Source organism: Lissotriton helveticus, chromosome 2_1 (assembly GCF_964261635.1).
Source record: "Lissotriton helveticus chromosome 2_1, aLisHel1.1, whole genome shotgun sequence".
Lineage (NCBI taxonomy): Eukaryota > Metazoa > Chordata > Amphibia > Caudata > Salamandridae > Lissotriton > Lissotriton helveticus.
The window spans coordinates 1,757,977,980-1,758,001,670 of record NC_136059.1 but is presented as its reverse complement, the minus strand read 5'-3'; the positions used below and the strand labels follow the sequence as shown (position 1 = coordinate 1,758,001,670).

Sequence of the window (23,691 nt, the reverse complement as noted above, 5' to 3'; positions counted from 1 at the left end):
AATGAAATCACTAAAACTGGAGTGAAGATTCTGCAGTTAGTCTGAATCAATCCTTTATGATGGAGAACATGGGGTTGTGCACAAAGAGAATTAAAACTTTTCCAAGGGGGATATGTCTGCATGTGATTGGATTTCCAGTGACTGGCTGTATATCATATTAAAGCATGTTTGTAACATTGACTCGAAGAACAAATATAACTCGCTAAAGAGGTCTCGACACCGAAAGCTGTCTTGCGTCATCTCATTAAAATGCAAAAGGACATTTGTGAAGGGGAAGCTGGGAAGCAACAATTGCCTTTTTTGAGCTCCGTGAAAGTAAAGGAGAAAATCATAGGCTAGGTATGATGGGAAATATGTTTTTTCCATCATAGTTCTTGCTGTTTATATACATTAGCCAGGTGACCGAAAGGAAATGGCACCATTCTGGAATTAACTTCTAGAAGTTTGTGCTTAGGCTGGGATTCTGTGCCTATGCTATGCAATGGGATTTATAAAGCGCATGGCAACCTGTAGGCATCCCAGTGCTGGCGGACGGAAATACCACTACACCAAGGCCAGAAGAGAAACCAAAGGATCAGTTCCTAAAAAGCCATATCTTAAGAGATTTTCGGAAGCTCAGCTAACTGTTCCTAGAGTGAATGGCCAGATGGAGAGCATTCCACAGCTTGGCCGCGTTCAAGCCAAAAGACAGTCCCCTGCTTTGAGCCCTTCTGACCTTGGGGATGGTTACTAAAAAATTAATTGGAGGATCTAAAAAGTCGGTTAGGGGGATAAGGGGTGACCAGTTGGTGAGAGATTAGAGGACCACTCGCATAAAAGGTGCACCATGCAAAGAGAGTTAAACTCAATCCTTTAGAATATGGTCAGCCAGTGGAGGTAAATCAGACTAATTAAATTATTCCCATTAATACCAAGAGCAGTCTTGCTGCCGCATTAAAGGATCAGAGCCTGCACTACCAGCCTCCTTCCTGGAGGGACTGGGGGAGAAAAGGCAGAATCTTTATCCTGCGCAACATGATTCCAAAGCAGGCGTCTGACAGTAGAGTTACCTGGTATTCCATGGTCAGGGATTTTTCCAGTCATACCGCGGGGCTTTTAAGGCTGGTTGAGGTCTATTCAATTTGAGGGTCATCCTAGGCATGAACATTATTCTGGCACACCGTGGGAGCCTGTAACTTGTTGAAAGAACTGCAGAAGTGGATGCTGGAAAACCAAAAAGAGAACAGGAGGCAGTAGTGAGTAGGTCAGCCGAACAGTGCATGCCAAAATGGAGATTGGTCAACAGAAGCCAATTGTGATGAAGCCTCAGTACTCTGGATTTACTTCCAGTTTTTAAATTGATGTAACTACACAAATGATTGCCTTTTTGTAGATTGGATATATATGTGCTTAACAGTATAGTGTATGGGTTGATGCTATAAACCTGGAGATGCAAGCTCCTTCGAGGGTTACCTGTGTTTTGGGACCATCCATTGTGCAGTGAGGGTTGTTATGGAAAAGGGGATTGGTCATAGTGAAGAACATTAACATTAATTGGCTGTTTTCAGATGTGGGCTAGAATGGTAATCATGTTTTTGTATGTTCATCATCTTTAAAAGGGGAGCAGGTAATTTAACTTGTGCTTGTCCTCCTTGCTGAAAGCAAACTAATCCCTTGTAGGAATGTATTTTCATGTTGGAAAATATTGCAGTGCCCTTTGGAGAACTACGTACCGGCAGCCTGAAGGTACAGTGGTGTGCTGGATACGTAGAAAATAGTATGGGTGGCAAATTAAAGAATTTCATAAGGTTTAATGAGGTTTAGTGAAGAAGAGTAGCATAAGGTTATTGGAATAGTCCACTTTGCTGATGACTGTTGTACCGCCCAAGATCTGGAGTGTAGTGTTGAGCTATAACAATAGTCTTTTGGTTCAAATAATATAGCCCTTTTCTGCTCCCACTGCTTCAACAAGGCAACTTTCTCTCCACTCTAGATCTAAAGGATGCCTACTTTCATATTCTCATTCACCCCGCTCACAGGAAATCTCAGGTTCGTGGTGGACGGTCAACACTACCAATTCAAATTTGTCCCGTTCGGGGTGACTACAGCACCCAGAGTCTTCACCAAGTGCCTCGCAGTAGTGGCTGATCACTTACGAAGACAACACATTCACGTTTTCCCTTATCTAGATGACTGGCTCATAAAAGCCAAGTCACACAGCAGCTGTGTGCAACACACACACAAAACAATTCAGCTGCTTCACGACTTGGGATTCACCGTGAACCTCACCAAATCCCACCTCCAACGGTCCAGCACACAACAATATCTAGGAGCTACCATAAACCCTTCAAAAGCTTTAGCATACCCCAACCCTCTCAGATAAGCACTATGCAAGCTCTAATAGCAAAATATCAGCCTCAACGCTCATTACTAGCTCAAGTGTTCATGCAGCTAATCAGAATGATGGCCTCTTGCATTTCCATCGTCCCTTATGCAATTCTCCAAATGCGTCCCTTACAGGAGTGTTTGGCACTTCAGTGGAACCAGGCTCAGGGTCAGCTAACAGATCTGGTGTTGGTGGACGGCGCATACATCGCTCTCTGCAGTGGTGGAACACACAATACCCTTCCAAAGGGCAGCCGTTCATCGACCCGGTTCCACAGATAGTGCTAACAACAGACGCATCGCTCTCCGGCTGGGGAGCTCATCTTTAGAACCATACCATTCAGGGCATTCAGACCCCTCAGCAAAAAACAATTTCACATAAATTACCTGGAATTGTTGGCAATTTTTCTAGTGTTGAAATCCTTTCAACTCCATCTGGTAGGCAAAGCTGTCCTGGTCCGTACGGACAACATGACCGCAATGTACTACCTACAGAAACAGGGGGAGACACACTCTCTGTAGCTTTCACACCTAGCTCCAAGCCTATGGAGATGGGCCATTCCGCAAAACATATATCTCCTTGCGGAACACCTCCCATGAGTACACAATCAAATTGTAGATCTGCTCAGTCGTCAAAGACAGCAGATCCACGAATGGGAGCTTCATCTTCAAGTTCTTCTTCCATTCTTTCACATGTGGGGCAACCCAGAAATAGATCTGTTCGCCACACACCAAAACGCGAAGTGCCCAAGCTTCGCGTCCAGGTATTCCCACCTATTGTCCACGGGCAATGTGCTATGGATGAACTGGTCCGGCAAACCTGCTCCTTCCGTAACTGATTCTGAAACTCAAACAGCATTCCCTCACAATGATCCTGGTTGCTCCAACATGGGCCCGACAACCATGGTTCACAACCCTCTTAGAACTATCAGTAGTCCCACATCAAAAGCTACACCTCTCACCCAAACTTCTTACACAGAACCACGGAGAGATATGGCATCCAGATCCCAGTCAACTCAACCTTGCGATCTGGCACCTGAAGTCTTAGAGTTTGGCTACCTCAATCTCCCGCCAGACTGCATGAATATCATTAAAGAAGCTAGACGTCCTACCACCAGAACATGCTACGCAGCAAAGTGGAAAAAATGTGTCATTTACTGCATAAATAACTAAATCAATCCGCTAGATGCTTCTATTCAGAACATTATCTGTTATCTCTTGCATCTACAACAATGTAACCTAGCATATACATCTGTAAGACTACATCTTGCTTCAATAGCAGCTTATCTCCGAAACAGACAACACTTGTCTTTGTTTCGGGTGCCCGCTATTAAAGCATTTATGGAGGGACTTAAGAGAATAATTCCACCTAGAGTTCCTCCTTCTCCGGTGTGGAATCTAAATGTTGTCCTTACCAGATTCATGGGTCCCCCATTTGAACCTCTACACAAATGCGAATTACAGTTCCTTACTTGGAAAGTAGCCTTCCTAGTCGCTATCACATCTCTTATAAGAGTGAGTGAACTCCAGGCATTAACCATACAAGAACTATTTTTGCAAATACATCCTAACAAAGTGGTTCTTAGAACTAACCCAAAATTTCTACCTAAAGTCTGCCTTCCACCTTAACTAGTCTGTTGAACTCCCAGTTTTTTTTCCATCTACGAAACTCAGTGGCAGCACGGGCTCTTCACACGCTAGACGTTAAAAGAGCATTCCTCTACTACATTGAAAGAACAAGATCTTTTAGAAAGACTAAGCAACTCTTTGTGGCTTTCTCCCCACTTCATAAGGGAAATCCCATTTCAAAAGCAGGTATTACAAGGTGGATTGTTACATGCATCCAAATATGCTATTTCAAAGCAAATCGCACATTAACCATTCCCCCTAGAGCTCATTCCACACGCAAACTAGGGGCTTCTATGGCATTCTTGGGGAACATTCCCTTAGATGACATCTGCAAAGCAGCCACTTGGTCTACAACGCACACTTTCACAAAACACTATTGTGTAGATGTGCAAGCAAAACAACAAGCTAGTTGGGCAAGGCTGTATTAAGAACACTTTTTCAAACCACTGCACCAGATACAGGTAGCCACCACTGAGGAGATAACTGCTGTATAGTCTATGCACAAGTATATGATCTACAGCTCATATGCCTCAAACGGAAAATGCTACTTACCAGTATGCATCTGTTCTGGGCATGTAGAACTGTAGATTCATATACGTCCACCCACCTCCCCGGATATCTCGATCTGTTGCAGTACTATCTTACTTGGATACATCACACATGGACATCTCTCTTCTATTTCTTACTAACTCCATCATCACCCTTTATGGCGAAAAACAATTTAAAGATGGAATCGATGCCCATGCGCACTGTCACCCTAAGGAGGAGTCACCTATCTCGTACCTACAAAGACCAAAACAAAGTTCAAACATCCGAGCCCAACACCAGATGGCGATCTATGCACAAGTATAAGAATCTACTGCTCTACATATCTGAAAGAGACACGTTAGTGATAGATTCCTTACCTTCGAATAATCCCCAGGCGTCAGACTGGATCCGGAAAGTTTTTCTGCTTAGCAGTACCACTGCGCACCGGGAGGTGGTGTTGTGCGGCTCTGCGTCCGACACTGGCGTCGTAAGCACCGGGATGACGTCTTGGGCGCCACCCATGCGCGCTGACGTCAATTCTTTCTTTTTCCACGACGAAAGCGCAGATCTGGATTGAGCACTTACCTCGATCATTTTTTTACCACTTTTTTGAGACTTTTGTCTCCTTCTCTCGTCTCCTGGTGCACGTAGGGATGCCCGGCTTTAAGTCTTGTGGGTCGTGCCGCCGTAATATGTCGGTGGCGGCCCCCATGATGTCTGCCTCTACTGCCTGGGGACTGACCATGACTCCCGGGACTGCCGTGCCATGGCCCCGAAGGCCTTGCGGGAGCAGCGCAGGAAGTTGCTGGAGGTCCGGCACTCCTGATCGCCACTCCGGGTCTAGGGGCCGTTTGAGGGACCGCTCGTGGGACCGGAGCCTTCGCTCCTCGGACTCTAGGTCTTCACCTTCAGATTCCGGTAAGCGACGCCATAAAAAGTAGTCTAAGAAGCGTGTTCGCTCTCCGACGTCCCCCCCGTCGCTCCCTGGAGGCGGACGAGGGGGACAGAAGCTCCGCCCCTGCGGCTCCTTCGGAGCCTGGGAGTCCCGCGGCCTACCCACTATACCAGGGTCCTTCGCGACTCCCGAACAGATGCAAGAGTTTCTTGCTGCCATAGACTGCCTGTTTAGGCCTCGGGCTCCCGCTGGCATGCCTGCGTGCCCCGCGGTCCCATGTCCAGATCCTGTTGGCCCGGCAGCACCGCCTCTGGCGCCGGCCTGGGAGCCACTGGATCCAGCTTTGGCGCCACAAGGTGCGGCACTGCTGGCTCCGGCGCTGCCCTTGTCTCTGTCCCCAGCGCTGCCACAGGCGCCACACTGTGTGCCGTTTATCCCGCCCCTGCCCCGGTTCTCGGACCGTTTCGTTCCGACCTGGGATCCACATTGGGATGCGGCTCTGGTTTGGCCCTGGCCAGCGCCGTTCCCGGCACCGCTCCCGGTACAGCTTCCGGTGCCACTGGCCACCTCTCCGGCCCTGCAGCCGCCTCCTTCTACTTAGGAGCCGGATGAGGACTGGGACAGCTCAGAGGACCCCCTTGCGCAGCAGTGTGACTCCGAGCAGGATTGGGTGGATGACCTTCAAGATGCGGGTGAACTTGATGTGTCTTCGGACCCCGGGTTTGCCTCCCCTCTGCCTACTATGGAGGAGGGCGCTTCCTACTCTATGGTGCTGCGTCGAGCTGCAGAGGCTCTCCGTCTCGACCTCCCTACGGTGCCCCTTAAGACCAACCTCTTACGGAGGTGCTCCAGATGGCATCTACGTTGTTGGAACTTCTTCTTGGGCACTTGGTTGCGACAGGCTTCTGGGGCACCGGTGGATAAAAAGGTCATCGCCCGGCGCATGTTGACCTTGTCTTCTTGACCACTCACCCCACGCCTGAGAGCCTGGTCATTCAGGCCTCTACGTCGCAGAGTGCCTTTCCTACGGCTCCGCCGGATAAGGACTCTTAAGAAGCTGGACCAATATGGCAAGAGGTTTGTTCTCCTCTGCCAGCTTGGGGTTGCGGTCGGTTAATACCGCCTGCTTATTGGGCCGTTACTCCCACGCCGTGTGGGATACGGTAGCAGAGGTCCTGCCTTAGTGTTCTGAAGAGGTCCAGGCCGTCCTTTCCCAAGCGATTGCGGAGGGCAAGGATGCAGCGAAGTTTGCCATCAGGTGTGGTCTGGATTCGGCTGATTCCTTGGGCAGGGCGATTTCCACGACTGTGGCGTTGCGGCGCCATGCCTGGTTGCGGTCTACCGGGTTCTCTCTTGATGTCCAGAGCTTGCTCATAGACATGCCCTTTGATGGCTCACCTCTTTGGCAACCAGGAGGACCGTGCCCTGGAGCACTTTAAGGACTCAGAGGCCACGGCAAAGTCTTTGGGTTTATCCACAAAGAGCCCTGCCACACCTGGCTTTCATTCCTTTCGTGGCCAGGGTAAAGGCACCCAGGTGCGCTCCTCCACAAAGCATGCGCAGAACCTGCCTCAGCGGGTCCGCGGACGTGGCTTCCACAGGGGCGGGTCTGGTAACCAGCTGGTGGGTCTTTCCACCTCTACCCCCGCTGCTTTCACCTCCAAGCCTTCCTAATCCGAGCTTCAGGGGGCACCCCACGCCGGTAGGAGGAAGGGTCCGTCACCACCTCCGCCACTGGCGCAAAATCACATCAGACAAGTGGGTGCTGCAGATAATTGCCTCTGTTACTCGCTCCCCTTTCTGTCCTCCCCTCCAGCCATGCCACCTCGGTACCACCGCATGTCGGGGGATCATTTGGCTCTTCTCCGTCAGGAAGTCACAGCCCTCCTGGCCAAAGGGGCTATCGAGTACGTTCCCGATCAGGAAGTAGGGAGTGGTTGTTATTCCCACTACTTTCTGGTCCCCAAGAAGGACAAGCGGGGGCCTGCGCCCCATCTTGGACCTCCGGGACATCAATTGCTTCCTCCGGAAGGAGAAGTTAAAGATGCTGACTCTAGTTCAGGTCCCGACTGACCTGGACCCTGGAGACTGGATGGTAGCGTTGGACATGCAGGACGCTTATTTTCACATCCCTGTCCTGCCGGCCCACCAGTGTTACCTGCGGTTTATGGTAGGCCAGGAGCATTTTCAGTTTGCCGTGCTCCCCTTCGGCCTTACCAGCGCCCCTCGGGTGTTGACGAAAGTGAAGGTGGTGGTCGCAGCTCATCTGCGCAGGTCAGGGGTGTCAGTCTTCCCCCACTTCGACAACTGGCTGTTGAAGGCGGGCTCGACCCAGGCAGTCATCTCCCACCTCCAGACTACGGCCGACCTTCTGCATTTGCTGGGGTCCTCCATCAATGTGCCAAAGTTGCACCTGTGTCCCTCTCAGAAGCTCCCCTTCATCGGAGCGGTTCTGGATTCGACGCTGTTTCGAGTTTATGCTCCCGAGTAGCGAGTCCGGGATATTCAGGCTATGATTCCGCTCTTTCAGCCTCTATCCTGGGTTTCAGTCAGGATGACCCTCCGGCTTCTGGGGCTGATGGTCTCCTGCATCCTGCTGGTGTCACATGCCAGATGGCATATGCGGGCTCTGCAGTGGGACCTGAAGTTCCAGTGGGCACAGCATCAGGGCAACCTGTCCGATCACGTCCAGATCTCGGAGGGCGCTGCAAGACAGTTGCAGTGGTGGCTGACGAACCGCGATTGGGTCAGTGGCAGATCCCTCTCCCTTCCCCAACCAGAGCACACAGTGGTGACTGACGCATCCTTCCTGGGATGGGGAGAGGCCTCTGGTCTCCGGCGAAGTCCCGGCTCCATATCAACCTTCTGGAGCTGCGGGCGATCTGGCTTGCACTGAAAGTATTCCTTCCCTCTGTCCAGGGAAGTGTAGTGCAGGTGTTCATGGACAACAACAACACCGCCATGTGGTGTTGTAACAAACAGGGCGGAGTGGGATCGTGGACCCTATGTCAGGAGGCTCTGCGCTTCTGGACATGGCTGGAACATCAAGGCATTACCTTGGTAGTTCAACACCTGGCAGGTTCTCTGAACGCCAGGGCGGACGAACTAAGCCGCCGGTGCATGGTGGATCACGAATGGTGTCTGCACTCGGACGTGGCGCAAGGTCTCTTTCTGCAGTGGGGAGAGCCTTGGGTAGATAGATTCGCCACAGAAGAGAACGGGCAATGTCATCAGTTCTGCGCGTTGGAGTTTCCAAGGCGGCACTCGCATGGAGACGCTTTTCGTCGCGAGTGGAGCTGCGGTCTATTGTACGCTTTTCCACCTATACCACTTCTGCACGCGTGCTGAAGAAGATCAGGCGTGACCGGGCCCAAGTCATCCTTGTGGCTCCGGACTGGTCTCGAAGAGTATGGTAACCTGAGCTACTCAGTATGAGCATCGATCCCCCGATCCGTCTGCCTCCTCGGGAGGATCTTCTGTCGCAGCAGCAGGGGACGGTCCTCCACCCAAACCTGTCCAGCTTCCACCTCCGTGCTATGAGATTAAGCGGCGACAGTTGACAGCTTTCGATCTTCCTCTCGAAGTCTGTGATGTCATTCTGGCAGCCAGGCGTCCCTCTACCAAAATGGTATACGCCTGCAAGTGGAACAGATTTGTGGCATGATGCACAGCAAAGGCTGTGGATCCCCTTTCTGCCCCTCTTTCTGGGGTTCTGCTGTTCCTTCTTTCTGTGGCCCAGCAGGGCTCTGCTCTGGGCACTGTCAAAGGTTATCTTTCGGCCATCTCTGCCTTTCTAGGGCTTCCAGATCAGCCTTGTCTTTTTAAGTCCCCGGTTGTTAACCATTTCCTTAAAGGCATTATGCATACGTTCCCACGTGTGCCCTTCATAATGCCTCAGTGGGACTTGAATCTTGTCTTGACTTTTCTGCTGTGTGCTCCCTTTGAGCCCCTTCATAATTGTCCCTTACGTCTTCTCACTATCAAGACTGCCTTCCTGCTTGCTATCACCTCTGCCAGAAGAGTGAGTGAGCTCCAGGCCCTTTCTTCTAAACCGCCTTTCCTTTCAATTCATCTGGACAAGGTGGTTTTGAGGACCCGTCCTTCTTTTCTGCCAAAGGTTGTCACGCCCTTCCACATCACTTTGCCCACCTTCTTTCCGTCTCCTTCAAGGGAAGAGGAGAGGCTCCAACGTCTGGACCGAAAACGTGCACTTGCATTCTATCTGCAGCATACACAGCAGTTCCGGGTGGATGATCAGCTTTTTGTTGGCTATGTGGGCACCAAAAAAGGTCGGGCTGTGCACAAACGGACCATCTCCCGGTGGGTCGTTCTGTGCATCAAAGCATGTTTCTCCTTGGCCAAGAAGAAGCCTCCTGTGGGGCTGCGTGCCCATTCGACCAGGGCAACTGCAGCCACTACTGCTTTGGGACACGGCGATCCCTTTCAGGACATTTGACAGGTGGCTACGTGGGCCTCACTGCACACGTTTTCCAAACACTACTGCCTTGACAGTCCTGTCCGGAGAGACGGCTTCTTTGGCCGTTCTGTGCTCCGTGACTTTCTGGTGTAATCTTGTTCGCAGACCCACCACCGGGGTTGGTATTGCTGGGGTATCTATTCTAAGGTAAGGAATCTATCACTCGCGTGTCTTTCAGATGCACAAGTTACTACTTGTGTAACGATATATCTGTAAGAGACATTAGTTAGTGATAGATTCCTTACCGCCCCACCCATCCTCCCCGTTCTGCGACCTGATTACTAGGGTTAAGGTCATCCCCTTTTAGGGCCCTAGTTTTATGTACCAATGGTCAGTGTCTTGCATGGCTCTGCGTTTCGGCGCAGAAAGTTGTGTACAGAACTGACGTCAGCGTGCATGAGTGGCGCCTAAGTAGTCTCCGTGACGTCATCCCGGTGCTTACGACGCCAGTGACGGACGCGGAGCCACACGACGCCACCTACCGGCGCGCTGGGGTACTGCTAAGCAGAAAAACTTTCCAGATCCAGTCTGACGTCTGGGGATTATTCTAAGGTAAGGAATCTATCACTTAACTAATGTCTCTTACAGATAGATTGTTACACAAGTAGTAACTTGTGCGCCAAGAACAGATGCATACTGGTAAGTAGCATTTTCCTTCCAACTACTTTTTTTTTTTTTTTTTTGGGTAAAGACTTTTATTGGGTAAAGGTCAAGAACACAGCTCGAGGCCTACAACCCAAGTTTGGGCCGGCCGCTAATTTCCTTCAATGCAACACATGTAAATAGCATATCAGTTCCTCCATATGAGAAAGCATTAAGTGTATACATGGAACCCAAAAACAGAGGCTGAGTCTCACCAGTAGTTAAACGTATACAATAATCAGTCTTTCAGTTTTCTTCTTGGTTTTTCATAAGTAACCTAACCGTACTAAACCATAAACAACCCCCCAACCAACAATGCAGGTTTCAGGCCTAAATCCGGTGTGATGCAGGTGCGATTGCGCGCCCAGTAAATCACCCAGATCACTATCTGAGTCACGTGTAGCTGACATTCCACTGGTGTCGATGAAACAATAAACAGTCTTTGATCCCCGCCCTTATCCCTTTCATGGATGAGTCATTCATATGGCAATTACATTTATCTGATCGTATCAGTCCCAGCTAATGCAATCTATGAATCGCCCTCCGCCACTTCCCTCGACAACATATACAGTGTGTATGGTCCCCAGATATCCCTAGGCCTTGAGGTTTCCGGTAATTCTTCATAGTAACAGGTGAGTTGGTCCCGGCAGTATGCCATATCCCGCAGCCATAATGCAACAGTCTGTGCCTGCCTCCCTCCCCACATCATAGCCACTCTGCGTTTAGCTACCTGCAACGCCAGCACTATCAAACGTCGACAACTCGCAGACATACCAGACGCTATCCCCAGTAGGCACAGTCGTGGCTCCGCAGGCACCACAGTGGATGTCATTTCTGATAGCGCTCTCGTTACTACAGTCCAGAACTCAAATATCTTAGCACAGCCCCACGCCAAATGTATGAAATCAGCATTGTCCTCATTGCATCTCACACACCTGGAGTGTGTGCGTAGCCCATATCTCAACAGTCGCGCAGGGGTGTAGTACCACTGTTGTAGATATTTATAATGTACCAGACGGAAATTTCCATTAGCTGCAAAACCACCCATACCAGTACAGCATTCACTCCATTCTTCGTCCGTTAGTGGTTCAGGTAGACTTGCATCCCATCGCGCTCTTGCTAACGTGCCCCCCCCACCTTCGTCTTCTTGTGAAGCCCGGTACAGTCGTGAGATCAGTTTCACTCCTGTCGTTGACGTGTAAAGTAACTGTAGGGCATTCAGCACAGGGGGTTCATCTGGGAAAGATGGATATAAGTCCCGCAGCGCTGCGCGCAGCCTAGCATAGAGGAACGTGGCCATAGTGGGATTATTTGTATTATCTAAAAGAGTTTGCAGCTGAAGGAAAGTGGCAGCCGGGAACACATGCCCCATATTTTGTATACCAGCACCTTGGAAGAGCTGCAGGGCACCTATTTCAGTAGATACCGAGATCTTGTCATGATACAAGAGGGGCATATCCGGGGCATACAGCGGTAATTTATCCGATCTTTTGCCTAATTCTTGCCAAGCGTGATGTGTGCTGTGCACCGTATCCACTTCCCCCTTTTCGAATACAGAGTACCTGTTAACTAACATGGCCTTCAATGGTCGTGGTGCCACCGCACTGGCTTCGAGCGCTACATGTGGTGTGTACGGCGGTGCCGATATCCAGTAGGTAGCAAAGTGCGCCTGTGCGCACAGATAGTATAGTTTCAGATCCGGTACCGCAAAACCCCCCAGCTCGTATGGCTTTGTCAACACATCCCAACTCACCCGTGCTTTCTTACCGGCCCAGGCCAGCGTGATGAGCAACGATTGGAGTTGTGCAAAAAAGTGCGACGTCAGGAGTATGGGCACATTTACAAAGTAATACAGAAATTTAGGGAGCACCACCATTTTGATGATGGAGATCCTATCGGCAAACGATAGTGGCAACCTTCTCCATTTTTCCACCTGGTCTTCCAACTTCGATATCGCCACTCCGTAGTTTGCTCTCAGAACCTCGGTACAATCCCTATGAATCCAGATTCCCAGATAGCGCACCGGCTCCGTTGCCCATTCCAGTGGGAAGTCTAGCAGAAACGGTTTGGTGGCATCAGTAAGCGGCAAGAGTATGGATTTGTTCCAATTGATGGAAAGTCCAGAAAAGTGCCCGAATCTTATAAATTCCCTTAGCACTTTCTCCAGATGCGTGGTTGGGTCTCTAATGTATAGCACCATGTCGTCAGCATACATTGACACTGCAAAGGACCGAAGTGGAAAGCGCAACACTGCATCAGCGTATCTTTGCCGTAGAATGCAGGCCAATGGTTCTAATACCAGAGCGAATAGCAGGGGCGAAAGAGGACACCCCTGCCGGGTACCTCTTTGAATACAGAACGGGGATGACACATGGCCATTGATCCTGACTCTGGCCATCGGTTTAGTGTACAGCAAGGTGATCAGTGATGTGAAAAAATATGGCACCCCCATTCGATGCAACACCGCTAGCATGTATCGCCAAGCCACCGAGTCGAAAGCCTTGGCAGCGTCCAACAGGACCGCCACCGCAGGTAGCTCTGGCTTGAGAAGATGCAATACCGCGAACAAGGCCCTCAGATTGTGAGTAGTTGACCGTAGTGGTACAAAACCAGACTGATCCGGTAGCACCATAACCGGTAGAACCAGTCGGAGCCGTGTCGCAAGTACTTTAGCAATAATTTTAATATCTGTATTTATCAGTGATAACGGTCTATAGGACTCGCAGAGATCGGGGGGCTTGCCCGGCTTCGGTAGTGCCACCAATAGTGCTTCTCTCATAGTGGCCGGTAGCTGTCCCTGGTCCATAGCATCTTCGAGTACAGCTGCCAGTCGGGGCACCAACAAATCTGCGTACTCCTTATAAAATTCTGACGGCAAGCCGTCTGTGCCCGCCGCTTTGCCATTAGGTAGAGCCGAAATCGCATCTCGGAGCTCACCTTCCGTGATATGGTGCATCAAGAAATCTTGTTGCCCTTTAGACAGCCAAACTAATGCTACGTCATCCAAGTATTTTGCCAAGTCCGTTTCATCCGCCGTGTCCACATGTCTATACATCCGCTCATAGTACTGCGCGAAGCAGTCTAGAATACCCGCAGCATCTGTCACTGTATCGCCCTCCCGCAGTATTCCCTGAACCCCACAATGTTTCGCCCATGGTTCTCGAATCCTATCTGCCAGACCTCGCCCCGCTCTCCCTCCCTCGCCATAATTTTGCGCCCTAGTGCGTTTAGTCAAAAAATTAATCTCTTGATCAGCCAACTCGTTGTATTCAGTAACTTTCTTTCTGATCTCAGTTAGCCTGACAGGTGTGGAATCGCGTTCCTGCTGCCTCTCTAATGCTGCCAGCTCGTCCTCCAATTTGCTCATCGAGTTCCTTAGTGATTTGAGCACCCCAGATTGCATACAGATACAAGCGCCTCGAACTGTGACCTTAAATGCCTCCCACACAGTGCACATGCTTTCAACCGACCCCACGTTTCTAACAAAAAAGTCCTCAATACAAGTGCGCAAGTCTTCCCGTAGCACCAAATCGTGTAGCATGCCTGGAGTCAGGCGCCATGAGAATGGTGCCGGGGTGTGCGACGGCCAGCCCACCTCCAAGAGCACCGGTGCGTGGTCCGATAGGGTCCTAGGTAAATGAGCGCTGCGCTGGATCCACACACTGACATCCCGGGTAGTTAGCCAGTAATCCAATCTGGACCAAGTGTCATGTGCGGAGGTGTAGCAAGTGCCCCCTCTAACATCCGGGTGACCCAGCCTCCACACATCCACCAAACCAAAGTCTCGCATCCCGTCACGGACCACATTCGCAGCCTTCCTATGCACATTTAATCTCTCATCTTTTTTATCCAACGCAGCATCCAACGTTACATTCCAATCTCCCCCACACAGAATGGCCGACGGTGGAAGAGCATACACCTTGTTCCATAGTGCAATAAAGAAATCGGGATCATCCACATTTGGACCATATACATTCACCATGGTTAGCAGGGTGCCATATAATTTCCCTTGCAGAATAACATACCTCCCTTCTTTATCCACATCCTTATGTAGCAGTTCAAATTGGACATTTTTTTGATTAATATCATCACCCCACGTGCATATGAGGAGTAGTCCGTTGCAACTCGCACCCCAGCCCATTGTCGTGCCACAGCTTCAACAGCCTTCCCCCGGAGATGTGTCTCCTGAAGAAAGACCACGTGTGCCCCATGCCTAGAGAGAAATGACAGCATCTGCCTAGACTTCTGCGGTCTGTTTAGTCCGCGGACATTCCACGTTATCCAGCAGAGTTTCCCATTTTCAGTCATTTGGACCCCCCACTGTACACCCCATCCACCAATAAATATATCTCACCTCCACACTGTAAGAACGGTCCCACATCAGGTAGGGAACAGCAATTTTCAACCAGCAGTGATTACGTTTCATCAACCCACAATGCGGAATCATAGTCCTCGCTGTCGCGCACACATCTAGTTATGCTCATCTTCATGTGAAACCATAAACCTGCCCCCATCCACCCCCCACCCACTTCAGCACCCCAAACCTGCCAAAGCTGACCCCATCCCTCCCAACTCCCAACCAGATCCCCTATTAGCAGCACACCGTGGGGAACTCCTACATGTGTAGGAAGAAGGGATCGAATACTCAGTCAAACTTCCACCCTAGCTTACCCAGCATCGCTGCCCATCCTGGGTCCGGGCCATAAGAGCAGGCGCAATCCCAATAGCTATCCTATAGCACCAAACAATTAACACAACATCGCTATAACCTACAGTGATCATTGTCCTATACCACATCCCTGCCAGAGAAGCTATAATTGCCTTCTCCAGCCAATTATCACCAGCAGGTAGTGTAAACGAACACATGAGTCATATACGTATGATCACACATCCTCCAGGATTGCATAAACAGTCATCAGTGTCTACTTATTCTAGAGCTAGTGCAGCCCATAACATTAGGACAGATGTTCCAGCCCATGCTAATATAGACGACAGCGTGCCTCGACCATGTCTTCCAAAGCGCACCATTCATTCAGCATCTTCCTGTAGATCACCATCCCCGCCCCCCGCAGCAGCAGCGTCTCTCTTTCTTTTTTTTTTTGCTTCTTTGCATAGTCCATAGCCACCTTTGATGAGGTGAAGATCTTATTATCCGATGGTGTTCCTATCCGGAGCCTGGCGGGGTACAACATCGCGTACGGGATGTCCTCAGCCCTAAGGAGTTGTTTCACCGTTTGAAATTCTTTCCTCGCCGTTTGCACCGCCACAGTAAAGTCGGGGTAAAACTCCAATCTACTTCCTTGCCAGTCTATTGTGCCTTTTTCACGCGCTAGCCGAAGGATCACGTCTCTGTCCTTATAATTCAATATGCGTGCAATAACTGGCCTCGGCGGCGCCCCAGAGACCGGCCTCTTAGCCAGGGAGCGGTGAGCCCGTTCAACAATGAACACTTTAGACAGGTGTTCTGTCCCAAATATGTCAGTGATCAGCCGCTCCATGAATTCTTCCATGCGACCAACATTCGTGGATTCCGGAAGGCCTGTGACGCGGATGTTATTGCGCCTGGACCTCCCTTCCAACTCCTCGTTCTTGGCCTGAATGACTGCCAGGACGTGCTCCATATTGAATACTTTCGTGGTCACTGTGGTCAAGCCTTCCTCCGTGGCCGACACCCTCTGTTCCACCTCACCCATCCGCTCATTTTGCCTGTCAAACTGCGTCGCCATGTGGTCCAACCTGTGGTTAACCGCCTCCATCGTGCCCTCGATCGATTGCAGCGTCTTCTGCATAGCCACCAGGACTACCTCCAAGTTTGGCGTACCCCCCGTCGCACCAGCAGCTTCAGTGACCGGTGGCTCCTGTACTGTGGACATGGTGGCCTTCTTTGCCTCGAACACTAACTTAGGCTGATTCCTTTCTGTTCTGCCCATGTCGCTATCTTCGCGGCAGCTTTCAGCAACTGACAATGTGGGGATATCACTGTATTCACACAGATCTCCGCCTCCAAGGCCCAGACACCTCACCTCTAGGAGAGTATTTGTGCGAGCAGAGTCTTTCGTGTCCCACAATGCGCACGCTGTACAGCTAGCAGCCCAGGCACAGCAGATAGTTCACACAGTCCCCGCCTGACCCCTCGTGGTCCCGGGTCGGCAACGTGGCTTACACAACGGAGCCCCGGTGAATTCGACTGTCAGTGCCTCAGAGGTGCGTCCGCCCAATTTCGTCCTCCCAGCGGTGTCTTCTAGGGCATACACAAGTAAATGCAGCCCAGCCAGACCTGCCCCACCCCCACCAGTCTCGGTTCGCGCGGCGCGGCCTAGCGCAGCCCAACACCACCTCCGCAGCCTCGGGCTTTCCCAGGCAGCGACCCCACTCACCGCAACCGGCGGAAGCCGGACAAGGTCCCGCCGTCCCCCGACACCACTGCAGTCTCGTGTCCCTTCCGATAGTCCGACGGGCCAGCGCCTCCTGCAAGTGGCCACCGCCGCCTCAGCTTCAATCTTCCGAGGTGTCCCGGCTACTGGCTCCAGGGACCGTTGTCTTTCCCGCTCTTCACTGCGGCGGGCCGCCCGGCAGTAGTGCACTCGCCGCTATCTCCCGCTGAAACGGCACAACCAGCCAGTTCTTCGACACCGATCAGGCGCCCAGCTTTGCACTATGTCAGACCGCGATCCCGGGCACTGTCCCGGGGCGGAATTCGCAGGATCTATGCAGGATTATGTTTCGATCCGGCAGAGCCTCACATTCGTGCGGCCATCTTGCTCGGCGCTCTCTAGCGCCCCCCTCCTTCCAACTACTTCATAAGGTGTGCATGAGGTGCTGCTACCACCGCTGCCAGAGGGATTAATATCCGCGGCCTCTTAAGGAGGCATGCCTGTTTGTGTATCTTTGGTTTTAAACCAGAAGGTAAACGGACATTATTAAATGTTCTGTTTGATAAATGTCATCACTTCGGCCCACAAGTGTTATGAAGCATTAGAGAAGATGAAGAAGTAGCTAAATCCATGGTAGCACTTCAGACACCTTCCAACAGAAGTTCCTTTGGCCTCTTTTTACAGAGGGTCAAAAACTACTTACACAGATGCCTCCACATCTTCTACAGGCCACAAAATCAGTCCTCTCCTTCTAGAGGATTTTACTGGGGTTGCTATTGGGGGGTGGTGGGGGGTGGAGGGGGACTAAAAACTCTAAAGGTCGTGGGCAAAGCCACTCTAAACCTAAATTGTACCTCCCCAACTGCCAACAAACAGGGACTCCATAATCATTCCCCCTGATCATCCTACCCCTATTGGAAGTAGACTACAGTAGTTTGTTCCCTCTTTGCAGTCCATAACATCAGACAACTGGGTGTTAGACATTATCCAACATGGTTATTCCCTGGAGCTCAACAGCAATCCTCCCAATATTCCACCTCACACTCACAGGTTTTCTTTGGAACATCAACAACTGCTCAAACAGGAAATGCAAGCTCTATTAATAAAAAGAGCTATAGAGTACATTCCAATACAACTTCAGGGGCTCTGGGGTTTACTTCCTGTACTTTCTAATACCCAAAAAGGATGGCTCTCGAAGGCTTATTTTAGATCTGAGGCCTTTAAACCTCTACATACTATCAGAACACTTTCACATAGTAACATTTCAACAAGTGCTTCCACTTCTCCAACAAGGAGACTTCATTTCAGCACTAGATTTAAAGGATGCATACTTTCACATCCCTATTCACCCAGCACATCGCAAATACCTCAGGTTTGTCATAGCAGGGAATCCTTATCAATTCAAAGTCCTTCCATTCAGAGCCACTACTGTACCCAGAGTGTTCACCAAATGCTTAGCGGTGGTAGCAGCTCATCTAAGAAGACAACAAATTCAGGTCTTCCCATATCTAGACAATTAACTTATCAAAGTCAATACACACTGTATGTGTCAACAACACACTCAGACTACCATATTTCTTCTCCATCAGCTGGGATTCACAATCATTGCTCAAAAATCCCATCTTTAACCTTCACAACTGCATATCTGGGAGTTGTGATCGACACTTAAATAGGTCCAAACCTATCCAAATGCAATTGGGATTCACAATTTTCAAGCACTGCTACCACAATTTCAAAGCAATCATTATCTAACAGTCAAAACGTTCTTGCAACTTCTAGGGATGATGGCATCATGCATTACTATAGTGCCCCATGCAAGACTAAACATGCACCCACTACAGGAATGTTTAGCACATCCGTGTAGTCAATCACAGGGTCAACTACACGATCTAGTGTTGGTAGACATCTGCATCCATCGCAACACACAAGTTATCAAAGGGATGGCCCTTTGTTGACCCTGTCTCACAGATAGGGCTAACAGCGGGGGAATCCCTCACAGGATGGGGCGCTCACCTACAACATCTAACAGTTCAGGGTCTCTCGGACACCAAAAACAAGAATCATCACATCCACTACCTCGAGCTTCAATCGGTTCACCTTGCGCTGGAAGCATTTCCACCTCACCTTGTAGGCAAGGTTATCAAAGGCACGACGGACAATATGACAGCCATGTACTATGTACAAAAACAGCGGGATACACACATACACTCTGGAGTGGCTTAGAGTGTAATAGTGGAGTAGTGTACAATAGAGTGGTGTACTCTGGAGTAGCGTGTGGTAGAGTGTATTAGCATATAGTGGAGTGGCGTCCAATTGAATAGAATAGAATGAAGTGGCATAGAGTGGAGTGCCATACACTGGAGTGAAGTAGAGTGTAGTAGTGTATAGTGGAGTGACATACAGTGGAACAGCATAGAGTGGAGTGTTGTAGAGTAACCTACAGTGGAATAGAGTAAAGTGGATTGGTGTACAGTAGAATGGCATAGAATGGAATAGCGTCCAGTGGAGTGGTGGACAGTTGAGTGACGTAGACTGCAGTGTTGTAGAGTAGAGGCATTGGGGTGTACTGGCATACATAGCGTAGAGTGGAGTCTCATGCAGTGTAGAGGTGACGAGTGAGTGGCATAGGGATGTATGTGAAACTTAGCAGAAATGTAGATTATGGTGTGCAGAGTAACGAAGATCAGCGAATTGCGGTACCTTGCTTTTATCCAGATTTACCAATCACAATTACAATATGCATCTATCTCAAAGGAGATTATAGTTCTCAAATATTGATCACATAGTGGATTTACCAATCACAATTACAATATGCATCTATCTCAAAGGAGATTATAGTTCTCAAATATTGATCACATAGTGTGGTAAACATGTAACGGAAGTATGTATACAATAAAAACAAAATTCCTACTTTCAAAGATAAATTATGGAAAACATGGCAAAAGAGTCTAGTTGTTTATCAAGTCAGTGGTGTTCCAGCCTCATGAGAGTGAGGTCTTCGTCATAAGAGAAGTCCGAGCACTTGTAGGGTCTGAAAGCAGGAGGAAGAAAATCATTTAAACATTGGAACTGCAGGAGGAATATATATTTTTAATGGACTTGCATGAGGACATTTGTCTTCTGGCAGTATACAAATTTGAGCAATGACAAAAGACAGATCCTGGCACTAACTTGAAATACAGAGTCCTAACTAAGTGAATAAGCCCTCCACAGGATAAGAGCAAGGTGAAACTACATGAATCACTTATGATAACGCTAGTACTCCATCAGTAATACTTGTGCTTGCGGATGTTGGTAAGAAAAGTAAATACTGTGTGAAGCCGCATAGATCATTTGAGTAGAGGCCATAATACAAAAATATAACGCAATTGAACCTGATCCAAAATAAAAGTGTGGGGAGGGGGGAGGGGGGAGGGGGGATGGGGGGTCAATAAACCATGGGGCAATTATTCAGTCAAGGAAGTCAGAAACTTTTTTTGTGGAAATAAAAACAATAGTGGGTCTTATAATTATATCTAGGAAGAAGAAAGAGGTAGTTTAACGATTAATTATACTCTATCACCAACTGCTTTTATAGGGGGGATTGCATGTATAAATAAAATGCATCGGCATGACGAACACCGGAATGCCAAGTTCGCCTCAAGAAAGGCAGCATCACTGTGCTTGTATCACGTAGAGTGGAGCGCATGCTGATGTCACCAAAAGTCACGAAGGCAGAGGCAGAATATGCCTTCCTGAGTATACGGTGAAGAAAACAAATGGGGAACCCAAGTGCGTTTGCATAGGTATAAAGGGTAGGGTCCTACACAGGGAGGAAAGTAGGATTTTAGAACCAGAAAAGTAGAAAAAATGGGGGTTAGTGGGCCAAAGCCAATAGGATGCTTGAAAGAAGACACACATTCAGGCTGCAGAATAATCCTTACAGCTGTGCACAAAATTAAATTTATAAAATGCGGGAACTGCTAATGACATGCATAACTTGTGACTTAATTTTAAATCCTGCGAGGAGAAAAATATATTAAGTATAACAGTCAACAGGCCATTTAGCTCATACACGAGAGGTACATAAATGTACCAAAAGGAGAACAGGTGACGTTCAATTAAACCAAGTTAGTCAAATTATTCAACTCTGTTAATCTAAATGTGTTTAGTCCTTTTATGATCGAATCACATTTGAAGCTAAATTTACACTCCAAATGGGCCAGGATGCCAGATGACGTGACAATTAAAAGAATGGTGGAAGGGGATGTGTTCTGTAGAACTGATTTCAGACTATTGCTTAAAATCAGAATGATGAGCAAAGAGCCGTGGAGGATGGGTATAGTACTGGGCTCCAGTTCTATTGTGTTGTAACCTGTGTTCACATGCTTGTTTAGGTCAATAACAAATTAAAAATGACTATACAATGTTTCAGAATGTTGTTAAGCACTAATGTTTGTTTCATTCCATGTAGGAAAGTTACGTGAGTTGAATGGAAGTGCACCAGCAGACCAAAAATTGTCAGAGGATGAGCTGATCCTGCTTGAAAAATTGTTAGTTGTAGTAGGTAATCCATCTACCGAAACTCCAACTGCACAACAACTGGAAACCTTGTGGAAAACAATCAAATGGCCTGAAGGTATGGATTAATAAATGAGTTCACCGGGATAAACAGGAACCACTTTACTCAGGAAACACAGTGAAGAACATGGATGCTTTAAAAGCAGTTGTTGCTAAATTTACTTTGATGTCTCTGCTTTAAGTGATTGTGCATGTGTTTTAAGGTCTATAACCGGCACTAAAATTCCAATTGTGTGGCGACTAAAATATCTGTTTGTGTTCTATGGCAAATCAGAGGAAATATTGCAGAAGTGCACATGGGTTGTAATGGATATTTGCGCCTCACTGGTACTTTAGAATCACAGAAATGGCTGCACACTACAGCACAGCTCCTTTTGTGTCACCAATGACACGGGTGTACATTTTCTACCGCTGCAATGCTATTGAGGTGTTTCCTCATTTGTATGGAGACATGGTCCATACAAATAAGTAAACTCTTTTGTCCTTGTTCCTGCGCCATGTTACATATGCAGGTTCAAACTTGCTGTCAAGAGGCGCTTTTTCTGTTGGTGTTTCTTTTCGACCATTCAAGGAATCATTGGTAAATTCCAAAAAGTTGAGCAGTGTGAAAGATGTTGTAGTTTTGAACTGGTTCAAGATCATCTGTGCTTAGAACGCTTTGTGAACACCAAAGTTATTTGTATTTTCTATAGGCACTAATTATACATTGTATTTCTTTCTGATAGAAATATACTGTTCGAGGCATATGAGCTGCAGATCTCACACTGTGCATTAGATCACCACCTGGTGTTGGGAGATGGGTGACTCCTCCCTTGGACGATAGTACGCATGGGCATAGACTCCATCTTTAGATTGTTTTTTTCCACCACTGGGTTCGGATGAAACTTTTCCGCTCCGGTTCGAAATTTACTTTTCAAGTACTTCGACGCGTAAAAACTTTCTTCAAACTTCAATAAACAACTTTCAATACCGATAAACATCGACTCGACTTCATCAGCTCGATTCCGGTCGTCGCCGCAGGCCGTTGGGCCTACCCACGCCATGAGGCCTACACCTCATGGAAAGAACGCCATTCAAAAGATGCCCCAAGTGTGGAGCAAAATTTCCACACAGTGACCATCACGAGGTTTGTAACCTGGGCTTATCGCCAGAACACGACGAATCCAGCTGCACATTCGAGATCGGAGGGTCTGTCGACGCGATATGCAGAGATCAGTTCCGGAACCGGTGGATATCTTCGACGAAGTCCATGCGTCCCAGAAGAAGATTCCGATGATCTCCAGATCGTATCCGAGGCAGATGACTCCATACCTTCGGGTCAACGTGTGAGTACCACTGCCCCTACCCTAGCCCAAACACCAAAATCGAAGGCAAAGGTCAACACTCCGCCTGCGGGTCCCAGTCGAGACCGAAAAAACACTTCGAAAGCCCCACCATCGAGCCCGGCTCTGAAGAAAATAATGAAGCCTTCCGGTACCTTCATACCGAACAAACCACATGTGCCGATACCACCTGCTCCCTCGGCACCAAAACAAAAAGGAGTCCCGGTTCCGAAAGACACTCCGAAACTGTCGACTCCGAGAGACAAAGCGGCTCCGAAAACAACGAAGCCTGTTTCCGATGCCCCGAAAACAGCTACCACTCCGTAGCCGATACCCTTGATGCCGATGCCGAAAAAGACAAAGCCTGCTTCCGATGCTTCCAAGTCCACGAAACAGGCTTCGGCTCCAAAGACAATATCTTCAGTGTGGAAATCTACGCCAAAGGACTCAACATCAGCTCCTAAGGCTAAAGACAAGCAACAAACAGGTTCGGAACCGAACAAATCGGCACCGAAGGCTGTGCCTCAAGAAGAGTAGCTTTTCCAACCAGATCCTTTACAAAAAAGGATCTACATTGTTCCAGAAACAGGGCAAGTTTCCACTACACCACACTGGAAGAGGAAGTCAGATACAGCACCTATACCTCTAGTGCCTGTCAAGAAGAAGGACTCTGCCACATCTCCTATGCACCCTTCTTCTCCTGTATCTCCTTCTCCTCCTCCTCCTCCTCTTTCTTTAAATATTTCACCTCAAAATTCTCCTCCTCATTCTCCCCCACATACACTTCCTCAAGATGATGATGAGTATAGCATGGGGGGGAGGGAGAGACCCAGATGACCCTTTTCCCTACCCAACAGGTTCACCAGACTGGGAGTATCCAAACCCACAGGATGTACCAGA

General features: G+C 48.9%; 1 protein-coding gene across 1 annotated transcript in view; it reads left to right on the top strand.

The window, feature by feature from the left end:
- PLAA (phospholipase A2 activating protein) overlaps positions 1-23,691 on the top strand; it is a 192,908-nt gene that overhangs the window by 156,750 nt on the left and 12,467 nt on the right. The window contains exon 13 of the mRNA XM_078676710.1: positions 21,363-21,527. Within this exon, the coding sequence (XP_078532836.1) occupies positions 21,363-21,527 (165 nt within the window). The remainder of the gene's footprint in view (positions 1-21,362; positions 21,528-23,691) is intronic.